Source organism: Erpetoichthys calabaricus, chromosome 2 (assembly GCF_900747795.2).
Source record: "Erpetoichthys calabaricus chromosome 2, fErpCal1.3, whole genome shotgun sequence".
Classification (NCBI taxonomy): domain Eukaryota; kingdom Metazoa; phylum Chordata; class Cladistia; order Polypteriformes; family Polypteridae; genus Erpetoichthys; species Erpetoichthys calabaricus.
The window spans coordinates 129,638,924-129,664,927 of record NC_041395.2 but is presented as its reverse complement, the minus strand read 5'-3'; the positions used below and the strand labels follow the sequence as shown (position 1 = coordinate 129,664,927).

The 26,004-nt window shown below is 37.5% G+C and overlaps 2 protein-coding genes across 2 annotated transcripts; both read right to left on the bottom strand.

Moving 5' to 3' along the window:
• Positions 1-467: 467 nt before the first annotated feature.
• LOC114643064 (extracellular calcium-sensing receptor-like) lies at positions 468-8,799 on the bottom strand. Its single transcript, XM_028791770.2, has 6 exons — positions 8,605-8,799; positions 7,490-7,781; positions 6,060-6,890; positions 5,211-5,438; positions 3,134-3,257; positions 468-1,403 (listed from the first exon to the last, which is right to left on the bottom strand). The coding sequence occupies exons 1-6, from the start codon at positions 8,691-8,693 to the stop codon at positions 508-510; spliced, it is 2,460 nt and encodes an 819-aa protein (XP_028647603.1). The 5' UTR covers positions 8,694-8,799; the 3' UTR covers positions 468-507.
• A 4,812-nt stretch (positions 8,800-13,611) lies between these two features.
• LOC114643052 (extracellular calcium-sensing receptor-like) lies at positions 13,612-23,246 on the bottom strand. The gene is made up of 6 exons (XM_028791761.2): positions 23,043-23,246; positions 22,153-22,444; positions 20,880-21,707; positions 20,074-20,301; positions 15,970-16,093; positions 13,612-14,585 (listed from the first exon to the last, which is right to left on the bottom strand). The coding sequence occupies exons 1-6, from the start codon at positions 23,129-23,131 to the stop codon at positions 13,690-13,692; spliced, it is 2,457 nt and encodes an 818-aa protein (XP_028647594.1). The 5' UTR covers positions 23,132-23,246; the 3' UTR covers positions 13,612-13,689.
• Between the last annotated feature and the right edge of the window lie 2,758 nt (positions 23,247-26,004).

Here is a 26,004-nt window from a genome sequence, read left to right as displayed (position 1 = left end):
GTCCAATAGTACACACATTAACAAATGCACTGGATTCTATGCAAGAACATTTTCTAATCCAGCCCCTGCCCTATATTGTATTCAATTGCCTGCAAATTTGGTGCCATTTGTGCTCCCCTTCACAACAGCAGTCATGAATTAGATGATGTCCTATAGGAAACCCTTAAAGCCTTTGGTGTTATTGATATTAACATTTTATAAATGCCAGTTATACTATTTGAATTGATGTAGGAACATAAAACCCCACAACACACCCAAATGAAAATAAAGTCAGTCTGTAAGTCTAAAATCACTCCTGTAATGCACTCCTGTGACTCTCAGGCAGTAACCCAACCTGATCCAAGATAGCAACCCAAAAAAAACATTTTTGGCTTGAGTTTGTTTTTGTGTCTTTCAAAGAAACGAATCATTTCACTTTAAAGTTGAGTTTTATTTAACACTACGGTTTTTACAAATAGTTGAAAAAACACAATTATGAAATATCAGGAATTACATGATTTAAGTAAATTATCTGCCCATAAGAGCTTTCTTTGTATTCCTTTCAGGCTTGAACAGAATAATATAACACTTTGGGGCAAATATTGCTCCAAGTAGACCAAAGCTTGATGCCAGAATTGCAAAAATCTCGACAGCCACTGTGTACTTTCCAGGAGAGCTGATATAGGCAGGTATAAATGTTATCCAGACAGCGCAGAAGATGAGCATGCTGAAAGTGATGAACTTGGCTTCATTGAAGGTGTCTGGAAGGTTTCTTGCAAGAAAAGCCAATACAAAAGAAATGCAGGCTAACAATCCTATATATCCCAGAAGGCAGCTAAATCCAATCAGAGATCCAACATCACACTCAAGTATAACTTTTGAGTTCTGATGCTTAGTGTTTTTGGAGGGAAATGGTGGAGCTGAGGTCAACCATGCCACACATATGAGTGACTGAATAAAAGTAAACATGAAGACTGTGCCTCTCTGCTGTGTTACACCAAACCACTTCATCATATTATTTCCCGGCAGTGTGGCCTTAAAGGCCATAATGACAACAATTGTTTTTACAAGAATGCAAGAAATGCTCAGAACAAAGCTGATTCCAAACACCACATGTCTCAACGTGCAGCTTGCATTTGAAGGCTCTCCGATAAAACAAAGTGAACAAAGGAAGCAGAGCGTTAAAGACAAAAGCAAAAGGAAACTCAGTTCTGAATTGTTGGCTTTTACAACTGGAGTATTTCGATAGTAAATGAAAACTATTAAAACACTGACAGACAGGCAACTTCCAAATATCGCGGTTGCTGTGAGAGTTATCCCCATAGCATCTTCATATGAAAGAAATTCAATCTCCTTTAAAATGCACTGAGTCCTGGAAGGATTTGACCAGAAATCAGATGGGCACTGAGAGCATTCAATGGAATCTAAAAAAGATTTTGTTTATATAAGTCATTATTAATATTATTGTTAAGACACTTTGAAAGTGATACTATTAAAGACTATACTTTGCTACAGTTTGATTAATTGATAAATTGTCACTTGAACCATCCCCCAAAAAGCTCCTTATATACAGATTGTTGCATTTTTTAGTGAATTTTTGTTTCTTTGTAAATGAGCACTTGACTTTTTAAACTAACTACTTTATAAGTACATTTGGATTACTTAGAGTTCATACATTCAATGAAAATTATTACAATCTATAGTCCATAATCAGAACCTCAAATCAAATTAATAAATTACAAAAGTAAAATAAACTATAATGTTGCAAGCAGTCTTGACCGTGAATCACAGTTTTAATAAATACGTATTATTATATTGAATTGGGTGACATGGTGTCTCAGAATTTGGGGTTCACATTTATATTTCCTAAAAAAGCTAAATCTTTTGAGTTTAAAGAGCAAGTTTAGCATTTAACTATACCTATTTAACGTATGTTTTTGTGTGTGTGTGTGTGCTTACCAACACCACTCTTCATCAGCCTCTTTACAAATGAGTACAAAGTACTTCTTTGCTAACCCCGTCTCTGAAGTCAACAATGAGAAAACATCATAAATCGATTGAAAAACAATCAACTGACAATCTTTTTATTATATGATGATTGTGGTCCTCCAGTGGAATGAAGTAACCTTGGGTAAAGTACCAGTAATTTAAAGTATCATGATATCATTATTTAACAACCAATTAAGCCAAAATGTTTAAATAAGCACAAAATCTGTCACCTATTGTTTCTATGGAAAACACTAAAGATATCAGAGAAAATTGTTGTAAAAGACTTTTAAAGATGATATTGTCCTTCTTTTAGATAAAAACAGAGTATTGTTGTTTACAAAGACACACAGTAACCTTTACAACCGCAAGAGGAAACATAAATCAGACAAAATAGTGAAGAGAGTAAGTACCTACGCATCATGGCCTACCGTTTACGTTTTTTTAAGACCCAAGTTGCTTCTGTAGGTGTTTCCTTGATATAATCTGTTATTTTTCCACTTTTTAAAAAAAGATTAATAAATACATTTGATATTGTACAGGCTGTACACTGTGTTTATTTCTCAAATGTATAGAGGAAAATTCAAATTAAATGAAAACAGTTTATTAGCTAGAAACTGACTGAAAAAATATTTATATAAAATTAGTAGTGAGGATGACCTTCCTGTCGAAACTCACTGAAAAAATATTTATGTAAAATTCCTGTCACTAAGGTTTTTGCCTATTTAAATTGTTTAATAAGCACTTAAAGAATAGTGAGTTGGTTGTGGAACAAATTGCAAAGATATTATGATTACAATGATTTTACATTAATATGTTAGTTACAGTGGCTTTTGGGAAACTCATGTACCGTAAATATTTGTGCATAAGTCTGGTCTTGAAACGGGGAAAATCGATCATAAAATTATATGCGCGTACAAAAATAAAACACTTTTTTACATCTTCTTGTTTCCTCCAATCTCGTATATGAAAGTGGCCATAAGTGTAAAAATATATTGCGACTTTTTCATGAATATGTTTTATGGATAGTAACTCTGAAAATACCCCAAAAGCATTGCTATCTATTTTTCCTGGAGAAGTCACTTTATTGAAGTGAAAATAAAGGAAATCAGTTTGTTTGCTTGTCAAACACTATATTCAAAATCCCTAAACAGCTATTTATACTCACCATTTTCTTTGCTAATTTCTCCATCTGCACATGGCACACAATCAAAACAGCAGACTGGCTGTCCATTCCTGGTGGCTTTTCTAGTTCCAGGTTGGCAACTTTTGCTGCAGACAGACTCTGGAACCTGGAGACAAATAATTTGAGTTGAAGGATTAATTTATCAGTTAAGTTATTCTGAAAAGGTTTGATTTATAACCCACCATATTAAAAATTGACAACCAATTGTGTTGTATTGTTCAGTTATAAAAGTAAGATAATGTTTACAATGTAGTAAAATAATTTGTTAATAATTACATTAATTTGAAAAAGCCTATCTTGTAACATGCCATATTAAAAAGTGCTTGCTGTACTGTTCATTAGCAGAAGAGTAAACCTTAAAATTTTACTATCTCTCTCTCTCTCTCTCTCTCTCTCTATATATATATATATATATATATATATATCTTTATGGTTGAATAGTTTACTGTCAAATAATGCAAAGAGAAACATGTGTTTCTCCCTAATTCTAGGCTCATCAGGCATACACATTCACTGCACCCTCCTCTTGGGGAATCGAACCTCGGACATCAGCGCTAGAGGCGTTGCGCCACGGCGTGTGGTTTGTTTATTTGACAGCATGTAGAACATATGTTTGCTGACTTGCAGACCAACCACAAGCATTACCTGGTAAGTAACCACCCATACAATCAGATTGTGATTCAGACTATGAATGCCATGAATATATCTTTATATATAATACACTACCGTGGCTGTTCATTTGTCTGTCCAGGATTTTAAATCACCTGTAGCTCGCACACCGTTTGACCTATTGACTTGAAATTTGGTACACATAAACTACATGATGTCTACTATCCGCTTTCGGGGTGATGATTGACCTCAAAGGTTATTCCTCTTTTTATTTTTATTTCATTTTATTGTAGAATCAACTCTTGACAGTCACTATCTCTTCATATCTTAAATCATTCTTGAGGCAGATTGAAGACTTAAGTACCAGCTTAAGTGAAACATTAAGGAAAACAAACTAAGTAATTGCAACACAAACACTGATTAAATCAGTTTTAATGCAAAAAGATGCAGAAGAAAGAGGAGAGGAAGTGAGCCGCTAGGGTGGAGAAAAGAAGAGCTGCTCAGGAAGCAGCAAGCGCATCAACCTCTGAGCAAACAAATGTTAAACATACAGAGAAAGAGGATGAAATCTATGAATGCTCAAGTCAAGTGTATTCACTGTATGTTATCGTGCAGTGCGCTGTTACTGGTATATATATATATATATATATATTGTGGACCACAAGGGGGCGTACCAACCACTCTACCCGACACAGACAGTTGCAGAGGCACAAGTACAAGCACACATGTTTTATTCCAAGTGGGGCAGCACTTTTTCTTCACTCCCCACTACAGAGCCGCCTCCACTCCTCTCCCAGCAAGCTTTTTCTACCTCCTCCCCACTCTGGCTTTTTGAATGGAGTGAGGCGGACCCTTTTATAGGGCACCCGGAAGTGCTCCAGGTGCTCCCAGGTTCTCTTCCGACAGCACTTCAATTCGAGCCAACACAGGGCGCAAACCCCAGGCAGGGCGCCAGCCCACCGAAGGGCTCTCACACACACACACACATCCACACACCAAGCACACACTAGAGACAATTTAGAATCGCCAATGCGCCTACCCTGCATGTCTTTGAATTGTGGGAAGAAACCGGAGCGCCCGGAGGAAACCCACGCAGACACGGGGAGAACATGCAAACTCCACGCAGGGAGGACCCAGGAAGTGAACCCAGGTCCCCAGGTCCCCCAACTGCGAGGCAGCAGCGCTACCCACTGCGCCACCGTGCCGCCCAAGTGAAAAACATTTTTTTATTATTAATGTGTTCTAGTATTTTACTTAAAACATACTTTATGTAACATAGTTTGTCCATTAAAGAATTAGCTGGTTGAATTCTGAATATTTAAGACAAACCAAAAAAATATTTTTTTAAATCCACTACCCACAGAGCAAAAGAAATACTGTGCTTAATATTTACATTATTGCTAGAAACACTAAAACTAGTTGGTAAAGTTAGAGAGAATCTTTGGCCTACCTTTCCAGAATAAAAGTTCCAAAAGATGTCCTTTTCACTAAGGAAGAGCTCTTGTCCTTTACTGGCTGTTTTGTCATAAACACCTATAGTTTTAATGGTCACCGAGCCATCACTAGCTCTTTGCCAGTTTACTATGTCATAAATTGCAAGAGCATCCCCGTTTTCATCAAATGCCACTCTTTCTCCGAGTCGATTGGTGAAATTGACTTTCTTTAAATAATACATCAGCTTACAAAATGAAGATAAAAAAAATTGTTCTCAAAATTTTACCATGTGCAACTGTTTTGAATAACATGTGATATCCAAGAAACGGCAATCTTACCCACATTATTACTAAATAAAAAAGCAAAATTCTGATAACAAAACACTGCCAATTCAGTTATGTATGAAAATATTAATACTAAAATTATTTAAATTAATACTGCATTTGAAGATCTATCCATGTTATTAATCATATATATCCAGTAAAAACATAATAATAATAATAATAATAATAATAATAATACATTTTATTTATATAACACCTTTCCCATAAGATAGCCTATCCTGGCAATAACGGGGCAATGGTTACGTATTCCTTTGACAGACACACACATGCGCTCACTTACCTTAGATCACTCCATTTTGCCAATCAAGTTTATTTCATATTATTGGAATATGGGAGTAATTGGGCACCCTGGACAAAACTTATAAAAAGAAGGGAAGAACATGCGGACTTGATATAGAATGCATTGCTATTCTAACTCAACAAACTCCAGGTGCTTTGAAAACATGACTTTGAGTGCAAACTACCATAAAAATATAACCTTTAAACATCTAGCAAAATCATTTATGATAGGGCAATCCTACCTGCCAAGGTTGCAGAATTTTGATATCAGCACAAGTGTTGTTTTCAAAGGGCCCTTTTCCATTTTCACAGAACATTAATTGGTGGAGTGCATGTGCTAAGGCATACACGGCTTTATAAACGTTATATGTAGCCCTTGATTCAGACACATCAGTGTATGCAGTCCTGGTGCTTTTAATATCTTCATATCCTGTGCAAAATTTGGTAACTGAAAGTATGGAATCGTTTTCGTTATTTATGCCTTCTTGAAATTTACATCCAAACATTGTCTCCCAAAAGCGAGGAACTAAATTATTGTTTGGATCTGAACTAGGTCGGATCTGAAGAAGAAAATTAACCAGTCCTGGGATTTCCCCTCTGCGAATAGCAATACCAATTGTCCCACCAAAGAACGGAAAGTTCTCATTAGTTGCTAAAATATTAGAGGTACTCCATGCCTCACTGGCAATCCATTGTCTCCCAGTTATGTTTTGCCGAATGATCTCGGCGGACAAGATTATTAAGTTTGCTCTTGGAGAAAAAACCACAATGACTTTTGCAGTTGAGTCTTTTATTGTATTTACTATCTGAAGATACTTTACGCTTTCTTGGGCTTTGGGAAACGTTTCTGTAAAAGCAATGCATCCAAATTTTTTAAATTCTTCATGGAAACTATTCACAGCATATTGCCCATAGTCATCATCAGTTCCTATGACGCCCACCCATGTCCATCCAAAATGTTTAATAATTTGTACCATAGCTTTAACTTGAAATGCATCACTGGGTACAGTCCTGAAGAATGATGGATAGTCTATCTTATTGCTTAAGCAAGAACAAGTGGCGTAGTAGCTGATCTAAAAAAGCAGCACAACATTTTTTTAAATGAGTATAAGTCTTTATAGAATTCTTTTAGATTTCATCAATTTATAACATAAAATGTTTCTAATGCTTTCAGGTAGACTAATCAAATGTCAGTGTAAATTAATGTTACTAATGTTATTACTTTTTAAAATAAGTTAATAATATAATAATTATGTAATTAATTTATATTAAATATGTTTCTACTACTGAACTTCTGAGATTTTATTTTTTCTCCAGCCATCTGGAATTTCTTTTTGTTTTTTCTGTCCTCCCTGGACATCGGACCTTACTTTTATTCTATGTTAATTAGTGTTCTCTTATTTTAATTCTTATTTTGTCTTTTTTTCTCTTTCTTCATCATGTAAAGCACTTTGAGATACATTATTTATATTAAAATGTGCTATATAAATAAATGTTGTTGTTGTTGAACATCTCTAACACTACATGTGGGTTATTATTAAGTTAAATTATTTATTTTATATTTTTAATTACATAGTATTTAATATGTCAATAGATCAACATCATTTTTCAAATCACTACAGTAATTGTCATTTTAAAAATGGTGTATTAAATCAATACAGCAGAACTTTACCAGAGGCATTCTGAACAGACCCAGAATTCTTGAAATGGCAATTGAATGCGATGAAAATGGATCGCCAACGATGCCAACGACAGGAGGCAGTCCTCTGCAGTCACTATCAGGAATGCTGTCATTTAGTCCACCAATCAAACTTATTGCAGATCTCAGAGCAACCTGTAGCTTTATGCAGTTGTCATATAACCTGTAGCCTAGCGTTATATTGGGAAGAAGCACTGGATCTTGATTGATTTCTTCAATGGCAAAAATCATTGTGTGTGCCCACTGAAACACTTCAAAATCCAGACTGTCACCATGAAAAAAAATTAATACAATACAAATACATGTCATCCAAAGGCACATTTTCTTAAACAAGAGATAAAAATGTTTTGTACAATATGTACATTAAATCTATTTGCCTAGTGTGAGGTAAAACATGAAAATGAATTCAAAACATTTCAAATTGATTACATAACTCATACAACTTAATTGTAATGAAACCGTGTCATTTCACATAAAATTCATTATTACACATTGTATTAATTTAGTGTTGAACCACTGAAATGCATTAATGAAATCTTCTCCTTATCCAGCGCAAACATTGGTATAAAAGCATGATATTTTAACAGTTGTTTTTAAGGCTATTATGTGTATGTGATTTCTATTATGCATAGATTGTAGGAATAGCTAAACTAAAAGGGATTTTGCAGCAACACACAAAAATAACTTTATACAATTAGTATTAAAATAATGTGATTCATATTTTTCTGATTTAGCAGCCTAGACTTTTAGAACTGAAATCAAAGTTAATAGTTATTATAAATACACCATAAATGAAAAGTAAAAACTGAACTTCTTTAAAATGAATTGTGACCACTATTTTGGTTGTAATCTCTATGGAAAAAAACAGCATCACTGAGATTATGGTCTTTGACAACAATGTCAATTTTAAATAACATTATTAAACTAAATAAAACCAATATCTTAAATACGATTTGAAAATGCATTTAAACACTTCATAGGCCATGTTATGGTTTAAAAAATGTAAAGCAAGTATCAATTATTACAGGCACTTTTACAATCTGAAAAAAAGAAAGTAACATTCTTAATTAATGTAATCCCTGATTTACCTGTCACATTTCCAGTGTTCTGGTTTATGTTTGAAAGATAAATCTGGAACGATTGTTTTATAACTTAATTCAAATATCCCTCCTAACATAATATCACCTCTTTTATATAATGTCTGAAGTTGAAATCTTTCTTGAATCTTACAAACATTTTCTGAAAAAGCCACCGCAGTAAGTATATACAGGCATACAACTGTTTTCATTTTTAACAGAACACTATAGTTTACATATTGTTACAGTGTTCAGCTAAGATGCAGATTTTATATACAAAGTCAACGACTCCCATGAGATCTGTTAGTGAAGTACATGTGTTTCAGACCCAAAGGAAATTTCATTTGTTTTCTTCCAAAAATATTTTAAAAATTATCTACTAAAAGTATGCATCATCACACAATGACAATAGCATCCTTTGTGCCTGATTTTCAAATACTGAATGAATTTCTCCTGAATTACTATTTTAAACAGCAGGAACTTCTACTTGTTATTTTGCCAATATTGTCCAAGAAAGTACTATTATTTATTTATTTTTTATTATACTTTATTAATCCTGAAGGAAATTACTTGTTTTTTCGCATAACCCTTGGGGTCAGAGCGCAGGGTCAGCCATTTTACAGCGCCCCTGGAGCAATTGAAGGTTAAGGGCCTTGCTCAAGAGCCCAGGAGAATAGCATCTCTTTTGGCAGTGACGGGGAATCAAACCAGCAACCTTCGGGTTACCAGCACAGATCCTTAGCCTCAGAGCCATATATATATTATAGTACTATTTATATATATATATATATATATATATATATATATATATATATATATATATATATATATATACAGTATATATGTCATCCTTGATAGTACTTTATATTTTCAGTCTCACATCAATAACATCTCCCAGTCTGTATATTTCCACCTGCGTTAACATTAATCGTATTTGCCCCTCCCTCATTCCCCACACTACTGCTATACTTGTTCATAGCCTGTCACTCCTTGTCTGTAATTCCCTTTTCTTTGGTCTTTCATCTGGTCCAGAATTCAGCTGCTCACATCATTACTAGAACCCCCTATCTGTCCAACCTTCTCCATATTGCCATTCCCTCCCATTTTTAAATTTAAAATTAACAACTAGCGCTGAACACTTAGCCTGATTTGCCCGTAAAGGCCAAGCAGCCCAACGGACGGCCTCTCGACAGTAAACTGAATGCACCTCACCCTACAGATTCTGTACACCAAAAGTTTTGTTACAGAGAGAGTGACAAGACAGCTTCGGCATCTTCTGCTGTAATAACAGCATTCATGTGTGGTTGGTACCTCTATAAAATTCGGTTCTCTTAAGATTTATGATTAGACCACCATGAAAAAATACATTTAAAACGTACAAATTTGTACTGTAACATTCTTTCCTGCTCTGCTTACACCGTGAACTCTTCACCAGGCTTTGGCCCTGCAGGACTCTGCCAGGTGTGCTGGCAGTTGCCAAAAATCCAAAATCTTCTTCAGAGCACAAAGATCTCATCCAAAGTTTAATTCTGAGCCTGAAATGAATTTGCAAACATAAGAAGAGTCTCATCTAAAGTCTTTTGAGCATCACAGAACCTTCTGTAATGACAATAGGTATAGTGATGTTAGTGATATTTACTCCTTAAATGGCTGACTGGTGAATAAATTATGTTTAAGATGGAAAAGATGACACAAAGCAGTGATTGAGAACAGCAATATGTAAGGGAGAAACATACAAGCAATTATAATTAAATTAACACGATCAAGTGGAGTGAAGGGCACCATCAAGAGAGCATGGTGGAAACATGTAAGGTTCATTGAAAACACTAGAGAAGAGGCAACCCAGGTGATGGCTTGGGTGCCAGGTATCTGCTCTGTTATTGTAAGATTTGCAACCATTATGTCCCTTCAATGCTGAGGACTGACAGCAATTCATAATTCTTCAGCCTTTTAAGTGGTGAAACATGGTTCTCAAATGAAATGTTCAGAACCATGTTGTCCTTTTAAAGCATGCATCCCAGAAGTTGCTTGGGTGACTGAGCCATTGAAGGGCTCCTAAAATCTTCTGAATACAGGGAGGCCAGAAGCCATTACCAGGAGTTATAGTCTAGTGTAGCATAAGATGTGCTGCCCTTGCAAATGATACTAGGGCTTGGGTGGAAGCGACCCAAAGGGTGTGTACTCTTCTCATTGTGGTGTTAAAAACCAAAATTAAACAGCAGCCAAACTCTATTCATAAAGGCTACGAGTCAGGAACTAGTGCTTGGTTCCAACTTTATTTTGCATTGAACTTGTGAATTTAGAGGGCAACTAGTAAAAAATGCATGCAATCAGTTAATTTAAATATTACCTAAACCTCAAAAATAATCAAAGAAGGTTATGTTCCTCCAAATTCTATCCACTTACAGACTTACAGCGAAGGATGGGAAAGGGTTAGCAGGAACATACACAATTCATGCTAGCTAGGTTTGCTCTTTACACACATCACATTTATTACTTGACTTTTGATCAATAAATTCAATAATTCAGTGGGCGCTTTTAAGGCAGGCAAGTTAGTCAGTCATCCCACCAGACAGACATGGTTTCAAGCTTAATTAGAGGGAGCAGGTTTCTTAGATTTGCCTTTTACTTTTAAAACTTTTTTGTCATTAATTAGTTTAATAAATGTTTTCTTTGGTATCATTCAGATTGTTCAGAGACTCTTGTTAGAATGTGTCAATAATATTTTATTTCTATTTGTTATTGTTTTCTATGGTTATCACAACATGATCACTCTCAGAACCACATAATATTGAACTTTTTATACTTTCTGTTTAGTTCTGATTATAATTCATTTTTATTTCTTGTTGTCCTGTGTGGTAAACAGCCCAGACACAGACAGGCGGACAGCAATGGTTCACCCAACACACGTTTATTATACATTATTTACACAAGTGAAACACACACAACTCCAAAACTCCCCAGGCCTCACAATGCCTTGCCTCTCTCTTCAGGTCCCCTCCTTTCCTCTCCTCCCGAGCTCCGTCTTGCTTCCTCCCGACTCAAGCCAATGGAGGGAGGAGGCCCCTTTTAAACACACCCAGACGTTCTCCAGGTGCTTCCCGATTAGCTTCCACCGGCACTCCCAAGTGTGGCGAAAGTACCAGCTGCGCACCCGGAAGCACTGCGGGTGTCCCTGGTCTTCTTCCCCCCAGCACTTCCGGGTGTGGCGTGACCATGGACCCCTATAGGGTTGAGCTTCTAAGCTCTGTTCCTGTGGTCCCCAAAGCCACCAGGGCGGTCGCCCCTTCGTGGTCTGGAGGAGGCGTAATCCCTCCTTCAGTCCTTCCGGGCATTGCGGCTGGGTGCCACACCCAGCCGCTTGCCACACCTGATTCTTTTTTTTAATGTGTAGCACCAATTTGTGACTCTGTTGCCAAGCAATGTGGCACTTACCCGTAAAACAATCATTAGACACAATCACCATATGTAGAGCCACCTGCCATTTTTTCCTGGATTTCTTCCATGGTGCAAATCTTCTTATTTTCAGTTGTAATTTTAATTTCAGGAACAAAAATAAGTCACAGGAAGCAAGATCTTGTGAATACTTGGGGTGCAAAGCAACAGACCTCATTGATTTTGGTCAAAAACTCATTGACTGACAACATGGTGTTTGCAGGTGCATTGTCATGGTGCATAATCCAGTTTTGGGTGCACTACGTTATTTCCTGATACTTTCTTGTAGACGTCTCACCAGTTCAATTTACTGTTGCTGATTAACAGTCTCTTCATGGGGAATAAACTGTTTATGACCAAGTCTGTCAGTTTTGTAAAATGCAATCATCATTGTCTCTTGAAAATCTGCCATGGTGGCTTGGAGGAAATAAACACTTGCACAATTGTAGAATAATTTGTAAAATAAATTCAATCAACCCAACATGATGCCACTCAGCAGATTGATTAACCAAACTCTAGGCATACAATACTTACTGGCATAATTGAGAATTACACTCTACTCCTGTGCTATTGACTGATTCTGGGAATGAGTGGGACCCCTCCTAGTATTGTGGGTATTTCAGTTGGTGTATACAGTTGACAACCTTATTCCTCTACCATACTGTAAAACACACATTAAGCATGTCAAAAAGGTCATATGCCATTTAAAGAAAAAATGTTTTCAGAACTAGAAATGTGTGAATTTCACCAGATTTCTGTCCTGATTTGTGTTATCAGATTTCTCATTATGGTCTGTGGACGCTAGGGGTCACTGTTGCCCCTTAAACCCAACAGACAGACACACAGGGTAAAAGCAAGAAGAAGTAAATTAATTTTGCCTTCTTGAAAACAGTGCACCACAGCCACCATAAAAAGGCAAATAAACACACTATTCCAAATACAATTCAGCACAATTCTCTCCTCCACACCTCCCAGCAAGCGTTGTCCACCTCCTCCCGACTCTGGCTCGCCTGCTGGGTCTCCACCAGTCCTGTTTATAGTCCTTGACCCGGAAGTGCTTCCTTCCTTCCGTCCTCATGACTTGTCAGCATTTCCGGGTCAGATGGAGAACTTGAGTTTTCTTGTCAGCCTGGAAGTACTTCAGGGTTTCTGTCCACGTGATCCGATAGTACTTCCGGGAAAGGTGAGCACTTAGACTCCCACCATCTTACCACAGCGTCCCCTGGAGGCACCCATGGTACCCAGCAGGGCTGTGTTTTTGAACTCTTTAATTTAATATTGTTTTTTGTATCAGTATGCTGCTGCTGGAGTATGTGAATTTCCCATTGGGATTAATAAAATATCTATCTATCTATCTATCTATCTATCTATCTATCTATCTATCTATCTATCTATCTATCTATCTATCTATCTATCTATCTATCTATCTATCTATCTATCTATCTATCTATCTATCTATCTATCTATCAAATCCAATACCCCTCATTTTAACTGACAACCCAAGTAAAACCTTTTTACCTTTTTCTTGTATCTTTCAAGTAAATGAGTCATTTCACTACGAGATGAGTCAGTTTTATTGCACACATCACTTTTGACAAACAGTTCTAAAAACAAAAACAAATTACAATCATGAAATTACATGATCTGTATGCTTCAAGTAAATTATCTGCCCATAAGAGCTTTCTTTGTATTCTTTTCTGGCTTGAGCAGAATAATATAACACTTTGGAGCAAAAATTGCACCAAGCAGACCAAAACTTGATGCCAGAATTGCAAAAATCTCGACGGCCACGGTGTACTTTCCAGGAGAGCTGATATAGGCAGGTATAAATGTTATCCAGACAGCACAAAAGATAAGCATGCTGAAAGTGATGAACTTGGCTTCATTAAAGGTGTCTGGAAGATTTCTTGCAAGAAAAGCCAATACAAAAGAGATGCCTGCCAATAAACCAATGTAACCCAGAAGGCAACTGAATCCAATAAAAGATCCAACATCACACTCAAATATAATTTTTGAGTTTTGATGTTTAATATTTTTAGAGGAAAAGGGAGGGGCTGAGGTCAACCACACAGCACATATGAGTGACTGAATAAAAGTAAACATGAAGACTGTGCCTCGCTGCTGTGTTGCACCAAACCACTTCATCATATTATTTCCCGGCAATGTGGCCTTAAAGGCCATAATGACAACAATTGTTTTTACAAGAATGCAAGAAATGCTCAAAACAAAGCTGATTCCAAACACCACATGTCTCAACATGCAGGTTGCATTTGAAGGCTCTCCAATAAAACATAGAGAGCAAAGGAAGCAGAGCGTTAAAGACAAAAGCAAAAGGAAGCTCAGTTCGGAATTGTTGGCTTTTACAACTGGAGTATTTCGATAGTAAATAAAAACGATTAAAACACTGACAGACAGGCAACTTCCAAATATCGCTGTTGTTGTGAGTGTTATTCCCATAGCATCTTCATATGAAAGAAATTCAATCTCTTTTAGAATGCACTGAGTCCTGGAAGGATTTGACCAGAAATCAGATGGGCACTGAAAGCATTCAATGGAATCTGAAATTAAATTGTGGATATACAAAGCATTATTTTATATAAAAGATATTGGTAAAGTATTTAAGTGAAACTACCGGTAATAAACACTAAAATTGATATCTGTAACAACTGAAAAATAGTTACTTGAACTTTCATCCAAAAACATTATATTCAGATAAATGCATTATTTAAAACACTTACACTTGGGGCTTTACATTTTAAATACAGTAAATGTGCATCACTTCTTGAAATGGGGGATACAGTGGCACAGTTTTAAATACTGCTGCCTACCAACACCGGAATCACAAATTGTGTGTATGGAGTCTGCACATGTTTCTTGTGTTTAGGCGTGTTATATGTGAACTACAGTTCCATATCATATCTGAAAAGCATGCAGTTTAGGTGAACTGAAGACTCTAAACCGGCCTTTATACCAATGACTGTGTGTGTATGAATGACTATACCCTGCAATGGACAGGGATCCATCCAGTGTTCATTCCTGATTGCACCTAATGTTGCTCTGATTACCTGCAAACCTCTATGAAAACTAGTGGGTTTGGAAAAACAGATGGACTACAATAGATAAAGAAATGGAAAAATAAATCTTATAAAAATTATATTTTTAATAGTAAGCTGAAATGAAAAATTACCATTCATAAAAATGTATCAGTTCCACAGTAGCCTTACAGCTTCAGAATTTTCGGTTCACATCTGTGACGTTTTCAACTAACACCACACACCATGCCCAAGTATGTTAAATAATGAGGTTTCCATTCATATCTCTTAAGGAAATGGAGATCAGGGTACCTGGAAGCTCTCAAATGCACCAGGATGTTTGAATTATGGCGGTGACTCTGAGATTAATTTGTGATGGCCCAATATTCTGGCCAGGGTCAATGGGAGTTTGTACTCAGTACAGCTGGAATAATCTTCATCCCTAATGTGACCCATATTGGAATATTGAATGACAGATTTTATTTAAGATTCAAATAAACCCTAAAGTAAGTTTTTTCCCTTATACATCCATCCATGCCTGTGCAGCTTAAATGAAATTAACATTTCAAAATTCAGGCTGTCATGTCCATACATCCATTTCCTTAAAATGCCTACATTATTCAGGTTTGCAGGTAGCTGGTGCCTATAAGTTGTTATGTGTGGTATTTGCTGTATGTATATACAGTATGAAAGTGGTCTTAGTTGTAGTGTTGTTATATCTTGACTTTTTTAAAATTTGAATATTTATTTATGTTGTCTCATGATAAGTTTCTGAAAGCCCCCAAATTGTTCCTATCTATTTCACCTTTGGGAAGACAGTTTGTTCAGGTTAGTAATTTGAAACCATATTATTTGCTGATTATACACTGCATGGAAAATGCCTTTCCCTCTTAGCACCATTTGTGCTCACCAGTTTCTTTGCTAATTTCTCCATCTGCACACGGTAAACAGTCAAAACAGCAGACTGGCTGTCCTTTCCTGGTGGCTTTTCTTGTTCCAGGTTGGCAACTTTTACTGCAGACAGACTTGGGAACCTGGCAAAAGAAATTGTTGAAGATGTAACAAATTGGATAGGATTAGGATTTGTCCAAAAAGCACAGTTGGCCCAAAAAAGGAAAGGCAAGGAAAGGCAAAGTAAAAAATTTGACACTCTTTTCTTGGAATCAAACAGCAGAGGAGCCCGCCCGGAGAAAGGTGGAAGGCATGACCGTAACAGAGGTCATGAAGGAAAAATGGGTAAAGAATCTCTCAGACAGGGAACTCTCCCAATCAGAGAGAGAGGTTTTAACCAAAGTCCTCAATTATGCCATTTCTCCTGAACAGGTCCCTGTTGTGGACTTTATTACAGCTACAGAATCTGCCATCCAGAACAACAAACTACCAGTGGCAGAGGCTGAAGAATTACGACTCAAAGTCTCTGCAGCCCTTTCCAGCGCGCAACCACCACAATCCAAACTCACCAGGGAGGAGAAAAGGGCCCTGTTATCCCTTAGCAGGGATGAAGCTATCATCATACTGCCTGTGGACAAAGGAAGATGCATTGTTGTTCTAAACACTGCAGATTACAACGAAAAAGTAATCTCGCTTTTGGAGGATAAACACACGTATGAAAAATTGAAAAGGGACCCCATCAACATCTACAAAAAGAAAGTGATAGACTACCTGAAAAAACCTTGAAATGGAAAATGCCATTGACAGGGGAATCTATCACCGTTTGTATCCAGGGGAGGCCACCCTCTTTCTTTATGGCCTTCCCAAGATACACAAGGAAGGAGCCCCCTTCAGACCCATTGTCAGCAGCATTAACTCTGTCACTTACAACACTGCCAAATACTTATCCACAATCCTAGCACCTTTAGTTGGACACACGGACCACCACATCCACAATTCAGAGAAGTTTGCTTCCAAGGTCATAGAGCTGAAACTGGATACGGATTAAACCGTAGTATCCTTTGACGTCACATCTCTCTTCACCAACATCCCCACCACTGCTGCATTAACAGCTGTAAGGAGGAGACTGGAAGAAGACAGCACCCTCACCAACAGGAGCAACCTTAACCCAGATCAAATCTGCTTGCTATTGGATCTGTGTTTGAACACCACTTACTTCTCGTACAGAGGTGACTTATACAGGCAGAGACATGGCTGTACCATGGGTTCCCCAGTGTCACCCATTGTAGCCAACTTGTACATGGAAGAAATGGAGGAGAAAGCACTCAACTCTTTCCCAGGGACGACACCAACCCACTGGTTCAGATATGTTGATGACACCTGGGTAAAGATCAAGATCCGAGAGGTACAGGCCTTTACAGACCACATTAACTCAGTGGACACCAACATACAATTCACCAGGGAAGACTCCAAAGATAACCGGCTGGCTTTCCTGGATTGTGCAGTCATCATTGGAACTGAGGGAAAGCTAGAAATAAAAATCTACAGAAAACCCACCCTCACTGACCAGTATCTTTTGTTTGACTCACATCACCCACTTCAACTCAAACTAGGAGTTATCAGGACTCTACACCACAGAGTAGAGAACATCCCCACTTCCACAGAAGCTAAGAAGAAGGAAAACAGACATCTGAAGACAGCCCTTAAGACCTGTGGATATCCACACCTTTAACAAGGCAGTATCTTGTTCCAGAAAAAGGACAATGGTACAGTCGGAGTCTCAGGGCCAACAGAATAACATGGTTATTCCATACATGGCTGGTGTGTCCGAAAAGTTAAAAAGGATTTTTGGAAAACACCACATACCTGTCCACTTCAAACCCACTAACACACTGAGACAGAGACTCATCCATCCCAAAGATCGGATACCAAAACAGAAGAGCAATGTAATATATGCTGTTCAATGCAGCAAAGAGTGTCCTGAACTGTACATCGGAGAGACCAAACAGCCACTACACAGGAGGATGGCCCAGTACAGAAGGAGTAACACCTCGGGGCTGGAATCAGCTGTATACCTCCATTTGAAGGACAAAGGACACTTATTTGAGGACATCAATGTCCAGATATTGGATAGAGAAGACAAGTGGTTTGAGAGAGGGGTGAAGGAAGCTTTGCATGTGCAAATCAACAATTATTATAAAGGTGGAGGCCTTAGGCATAACCTATCTTCAATTTATCATGCTACCCTTTCATCCATCCCCATGAAAATCAGGCCCAATTCACACCTACACCAGGTAGACCACTCTTCACGACCCACTCTATGGGGGTAGAAGGGGCTGTCAAAAGGTGTGACGGTTACATTTATCTACCCACACCTACCCCTTCCTTTGTTTTACTCAACAAGCCTAATCAGGGCAGGTGTGAAGTGAAACTAACCTGGAGGATAAAATTGTGGTCTCTAACAACATTCCTCAAACTTACGAAGCTGCTTGGATGAGCAGTGAAACGTATCTACCTAACAAGAAAGAACGAAGTCCAGTTTCCATGCCTCAACCACCAGATACTGTATGTAATAAACATGTTAAAGCAATTTGACAAAAATACAATGACTTGTAGTTCACCATATCAAAACTTGTCAGCTCATTTTGTTGTATTGTTCAGGGCAAATAAAATACTGAGTTCAAAAATTATAAATGAAGATTAAGTAATATATATTATCCTATGCTGATATACAGTACAATACTTAAAAATGAATATAGTGTACATATTTCCTTATATGCAAAAAGCCACTGTAAACAAAAAAAAATTCAAAACATTTCTTTGTTAAACTGTTACACAATATTAAAACTAGTAAATTGTCATAAACATTCATTATAAATGACAACAGATATTCATTATAAATGACAACAGATATGAATGTTATGGACCTAGCTATTTAATATCATTTATTATTGTAACTCTGTATTAATCTGTAAAATTAATCACTTTAATGATATTTTGAAGGGAATACATGACAGAGGGAAAAAATAATCTTATGCATATAATATCACAAATTAATTTAGATATTCAAAATGCAGAACTCATTTTTCACATAAGTCAATAAAAATGATATACCCTTTATATTTGGGACTCATAAAATCACACTCAAATTTAACGCAGTAATTAAATAGATATGCTGAAACACACATTAACATCACTAGTCTAATTTTACAATAATAATGAAAAAATTCATAATTTACACAGAATGCCCTGAAATTATCAGTAGAGTGTCATTTTGAAAAGTCATCTTAAGAAACTTTTAAAGCAGACTTTAGAAAATCACATAAGAAGAATAAAGCAGAGATATGGCAGAAAAAAAGACAATGAGCTACGATTGTGGAAAAATAGAGCAAACATAATTTACAGGGATAGTTTTTTCCGGACAGCACGGTGGTGCAGTTTGAGAGTTTGCATGTTCTCCCCGTGTCTGCGTGGGTTTCTTCCGGTTGCTCTGGTTTCCTCCCACAGTCCAAAGACATGCTGGTTAGGTGCATTGCTGACCCTAAATTGTCCCTAGTGTGTGTGTGTGTGTGTGTGTGCCCTGTGGTGGGCTGGCACCCTGCCCGGGGTTTGTTCCTGCCTTGCTCCCTGTGTTGGCTGGGATTGGCTACAGCAGATCCTTGTGACCCTGTATTAGGATATAGCGGGTGGATAACAGATGGATGGTTTTTTCCACACTTGTATTTTGCTTTAGATTGTTTGTAGGGTGTGTTGTGTTACTTAGAAGGCTCTGAAAGGCAGTGTGTAGTTTAAAAATGGATGGTCACCTGGCACTTTCCACAATTTGTCCACACCTGGTATCTCAAATGGGAACATCTGGCCATATACATTCTTCACATGTGTTCTAGTATCTTAAGTAATATATATGTAGCTGACAAAAGTTAATCATTAAAAAATTAACTGGCTGCATTCTTTATTAACATTGAAGGAAAGCCCAAAATATTTTCCTTTAAGAAAAAAAATGACTCACTGGGGACAAAATTTCCACCAAAAAAGAGAAACAGAAATACCAGCTATCACATTTAAATAATTACTTGAAATATCAAACAAAACTAGTAATAGTAATAAAACACTTTTATCCTACCTTTCCAGAATCAAAGTTCCAAAAAATGTCCTTTTCACTGAGGAAAACCTCTTGTCCTTTACTGGCTGCTTTGTCATAAACACCTATGGTTTTAATGGTCACTGAGCCATCACCAGCTCTTTGCCAGTTTACTACGTCATAGATTGCAAGCGCATCCCCGTTTTCATCAAACACCACTCTTTCTCCGAGTCGATTGGTGAAATTTACCTTCTTTAAATAATGCATCAACTTATGAAAAAAAAGAAAAAATCTTTTTAGACAGTTTTATGATATAGTTATTTTATTGATATTTAAGAGCATGTAATTCTACCTATCATATAAATTGATTTCTATCCATCCATCCATCCATCATCCAACCCGCTATATCCTAACTACAGGGTCACGGGGGTCTGCTGGAGCCAATCCCAGCCAACACAGGGCGCAAGGCAGGAAACAAACCCCAGGCAGGGTGCCAGCCCACCGCAGGGCACACACACACCCACACACACTAGAGACAATTTAGGATCGCCAATGGACCTAACCTGCATGTCTTTGGACTGTGGGAGGAAGCCAGAGTACCCGGAGTAAACCCACGCAGACACGGGGAGAACATGCAAACTCCACGCAGGAAGGACCCAGGATGTGAACCCGGGTCTCCTAACTGCGAGGCAGCTGCGCCACCATGCTGCCCCTAAATTGATTTCTATATTTCATTAAATATAAGAGCAAGACCACTATTTAACCATCATTTTGACTGCATTTCCATATCATTTTTAACATTAAACAACCTTATACTTTCAAAATCATTTATAATAGGGCATTCCTACCTGCCAGGGTTGCAGACTTTTGATATCAGCACAAGTGTTGTTTTCAAAGGGCCCTTTTCCATTTTCACAGAGCATTAATTGATGGAGTGCATGTGCTAAGGCATACACTGCTTTATAAACATTATATGTAGCCCTTGATTCAGACACATCGGTATATGCAGTCCTAGTGCTATTTATGTCTTCATATCCTGTGCAAACTTTGGTGACTGGAAGTGCAGAATCATTTTGTTTGCTAATGTCTTGAAATTTGCATCCGAACATTGTCTCCCAGAAGCGAGGAAGCAAATTATTGTTTGGATCAAAACTAGGCTGGATCTGAAGAAGAAAGTTTTCCAATTCTGGAATTTCCCCTCTGCGAATAGCAATGCCAATTGTCCCACCAAATGATGGAAAGTTCTCATTAGTTGCTAAAATATTTGATGTGCTCCATGCCTCACTAGCAATCCACTGCCTCCCAGTTACGTTTTGCCGAATGATCTCTGCAGACAAGACTAATAAGTCCGCTCTTGGAGAAAAAACAACAATGACTTTTGCGGTTGATTTCTTTATCGTATTGACTATCTGAAGATACCTTTCCCTTTCTTGAGCTTTGGGAAACGTTTCTGTAAAGGCAATGCAACCAAATGAGCTCATTTCTTCATGGAAACTCTTTACTGCAGATTGCCCATATTCATCATCGGTCCCTATAACACCCACCCAAGTCCATCCAAAATGCTTAATAATTTGTACCATAGCTTGAACTTGGAAGGCATCACTGGGAACCGTCCTAAAAAAGGATGGATAGTCTATCTTGTTACTTAAACAAGAGCAAGTGGCATAATAGCTGATCTGGAGAAGAAGAAACCAAAAAAATGCATTACTCTATCTGACAAGCTCATTATACTTAAATTGTTTATTTTTAAATAAGCATCCTTAATGTTATTCATCCAAAAAATATATGTTAGTAAGTTTTATATTTTTTATCAACTGAAAGTAAAACCACACAGCCCCACATAATTAGCATATGTGATTAATGCATACATTTTAATACTTTATATGTAAATATAAGTTTAAAGCTCATGGAAGTATTTTGAAAATGATATATACAGTATATTATATATGTCATCATTTTCTTCAGCTGACTTTTTTTTAGGTTATGACTTGCTACTGTATATCACTGAAGATTTCATAGTCAGTGTAGTTGTCTAGTGTATTCACATTATATGTATAGGTTTTAAAGAGAAGCCAATAGGTATTCTGAATACACTTATTTTTAAAGATAAATTAACCATACCAGAGGCATTCTGAAGAGACCCAGAATCCTTTCTATTGCAATAGAATATGATGATCGAGGGTCTCCAACAACTGCAACAACTGGGGGCAACCCTTTACAGTTGTAGTCCATTACATTGTCATCCAGGCCTCCGATTAGTGCTATTGCAGCTCTGAGGGCAACCTGAAGGTGTATGCAATTGTCATATATCCAGTACCCCAGTGTTATATTGGGAAGAAGGCTCTGGTCCTTGTTTATTTCTTCAATGGCAAACATCATTGTATGTGCCCACTGAAATACTTCAAAATCTAGGCTATTCACAAAATGTACAAGAACAAACAATAATTATTGTGTATAATTACATACTAGGAGAATTCAAAGTAAAACCATACAGCTATTTATATAAGTATTTATAGTTTTGGTTTAACTGATCAGTGCCCAATATATACTGCATTAATTTTAATTGTTTAGTTTGGTGTAGCTTATTTATATCACACTGTGTATTTTTGAATTAGTGTCTGGCTTACATTTGTTTTCTTAATCATTAAGCAGCTTTAAAAATTTAAAACAAACATAGCAAAGTAATTCAAATTAATATATATATAACAAACATGGCAAAGTAATTACAATTAATATACACTATATAGCTATTGAATTATATTTTTTCAAATGCTGTAGCAATTTAAACAGTATTATTTATAACTATAGTCAACTTTACCTTCCATTTGAATTAAAAGAAACCTTATGCAAAAATTTAGAAGCTATTCATATTATTTTACCTTTCAATTTGGTTTCTGTTAAACCAATTTCAATTAAATTGATAATAAACTTGCAAGGCACAATTAAACATTACTCCCCTTAAACATCTTTGATGAGTAAAGTATAAAAAAATAAACACAGCTTTGACTCACCTATCACACTTCCATACCCCGGGCTTAGAGGTAAAGGAAAAATCAGGTGGTATATTTTTATAGCTCACTTCAAAAATACCACCTAACATAATATCACCTTTTTTGAACAGAGTCTGCAACTGAAATTTTTCTTGTATTCTGCATATGGGCTCAGAGAAACTGAAAACTGAAAAAGGAAAAGCAATCCATATGTGTAAAAGTGGTTTCATTTTATTCAGTAGTAGCAATGTTTAGGTAAATGTTTGAAAATTTAAGAGCTCATTTTATACATCGAAATAATCTCAAGAGCTCATTTTATACATCAAACAATCTCAAGAGGTCTAGGAAAATAATTAATGAATTCAGCATATTACATTTGGGGCTGAGCTAAATAATTGCTCAATGTTATTTACATACAGAGAAAATGATCACGTGGCAAACTTCTACATTCTAAAATTGTGCTGTGCATTGTATTCCAGTGGAGTTTCTGTTACTTGCCTATGCTTTTCCTCAAGTCGATCCACAGTATATTCACATGCAGAATAATCCTGTTCCATTCGTTATCCAACCCGCTATATCCAAACCACAGGGTCGTGGGGGTCTGCTGGAGCCAATCCCAGCCAACACAGGGCGCACGGCAGGAAGCAAACCCGGGTCCCCTAACTGTGAGACAGCAGTGCTACCACTGCGCCACCGTGCCACCCTAATAATCCTGTTAAGTCATATTTTTATGCATCTTTCTGCAGGTATACATTGTTAGGCAAGTTTACTGACTTTTGATTCACATAATTATAAAGTTCCATACCTGCCTCTTACTCACTGGGTTACCCGGAGAATTCCACATAAAATATTTCTGCTAAATAATAAAGACCATAAAATAAAAACATACTTAGAGTAGTTTAAATGCAGCATACTGAGGTCAAAAATGTGAGCTATTAACAGTTTTTTTATTTTTTTATTTTTGGAAGTTGAATCAACATAGATGGGTGAATTTCATCTTGGAGGTCTTTTGCATGGCAAGTGCAGGTCAAGACAGATCCTTGGTGCTGTGCTGAAAGAAGGATAGCATAATGAGGTGGTATGCACTCTTTGGGAACAGAGTGGTAAAGGCTCTTATTTGAAAAAATGACAGTGGGGAATAGCAGAAGTTTTAAAGGAATTTCACCAAAAAGGCAAAATATGTAAAATGGTTTCTACTGCATGTTATGAAAAGCAAGCTGATTTGGGTTGGGTTGGCTCTTTAAGTGAAAGCTAGGAAAACAGGGATGAAAACCTGCCTGGGGTGTGCCCCAGAATGTATGGAAGATTTACCTCACCCTGGAAATGACCAACCTTGGGGAATACCTTGAAAGTAATTCTGGAATGGCATTTGAAACCACCTCATGGTCAGTGGCCAGCTACACTAAGAAGATGGAGTATTGGTGTGGGCAAAAACTCCACACACATGTGGAAGAGAGACCAGAGGTGTGGTTAAGAATCTATTGGTTATGAGAGAAAGAAAGAAAGAAGGTGTACATTTTGGATTGTCAACAGTGATGACTAGTCTTATATCGAAACAAAGAAGGCGATTAAACTACCATCTCTTTGATATGTACTTTGTATCTTCATCTGTTTATTTCTTATTTAATAAGACACTCTTTTTCTGTTACTTTGGTCTCCTTATCATTTTTCAGGATTGAATGATATTATGAGAGTTCCTTTATCGTTTATAATGCTATATAGAGCTGCTAGTGATAACTGATACTAATATATATATTGTAGATGCCCCCTCTCCTGGCCGGGATGTCCATGCAGCCCATCTGGCATCTACAATATAAACTGCTCAAAAAAATTAAAGGAATGCTTTGAAAACACATTAGATCTCAATGGGAAAAAAAAATCATGCTGGATATCTATATTGATATGGACTGGGTAATGTGTTAGGAACAAAAGGATGCCACAGTGTTTGATGGAAATGAAAATTATCAACCTACAGAGGGCTGAATTCAAAGACACCCCAAAAATCAAAGTGAAAAAATTATGCGGCAGGCTAGTCCATTTTGCTGAAATTTCACTGCAGCAACTCAAAATCATACTCAGTAGTTTGTATGGCCCCCACATGCTTGTATGCATGCCTGACAACATTTGGGGGTTTGCCTGCTGCTAATGAGATGATTGATGGTGTCCTGGGGGATCTCCTCCCAGATCTTGACCAGGGCATCACTGAGCTCCTGGACAGTCTGAGGTGCAACCTGGCGGCGTTGGATGGACCAAAACATAATGTTCCAGGGGTGTCCTATTGGATTTAGGTCAGGCAAGCATGGGAGCCAGTCAATGGTATCAATTCCTTCATCTTCCAGGAACTGCCAGCATACTCTCGCCACATGAGGCTGGGCATTGTCGTGCACCAGGGGGAACCCAGGAACCACTGCACCAGCATAGGGTCTGACAATGGGTCCAAGGATTTCATCCCGATACCTAATAGCAGTCAAGGTGCCGTTGTCTAGCCTGTAGAGGTCTGTGCGTCCCTCCATGGATATGCCTCCCCAAACCATCACTGACTCACCACCAAACCAGTCACGCTGAATGATGTTACAGGCAGCATAACCTTCTCCACGGCTTCTCCAGACCCTTTCACGTCTGTGACATGTGCTCAGGGTGAACCTGCTCTCATCTGTGAAAAGCACAGGGTGCCAGTGGTGGATCTGCCAATTCTGGTATTCTATGGCAAAAGCCAATCAAGGTCCACGATGCCGGGCAGTGAGCACAGGGCCCACTAGAGGACTTCAGGACCTCAGGCCACCCTCATGAAGTCTGTTTCTGATTGTTTGGACAGAGACATTCACACCATTGGCCTGCTGGAGGTCATTTTATGGGGCTCTGGCAGTGCTCATCCTGTTCCTCCTTACCCAAAGGAGCAGATACCGGTCCTGCTGATGGGTTAAGGACCTTCTACGACCCTGTCCAGCTCTCCTAGAGTAACTGCCTGTCTCCTGGAAGCCCT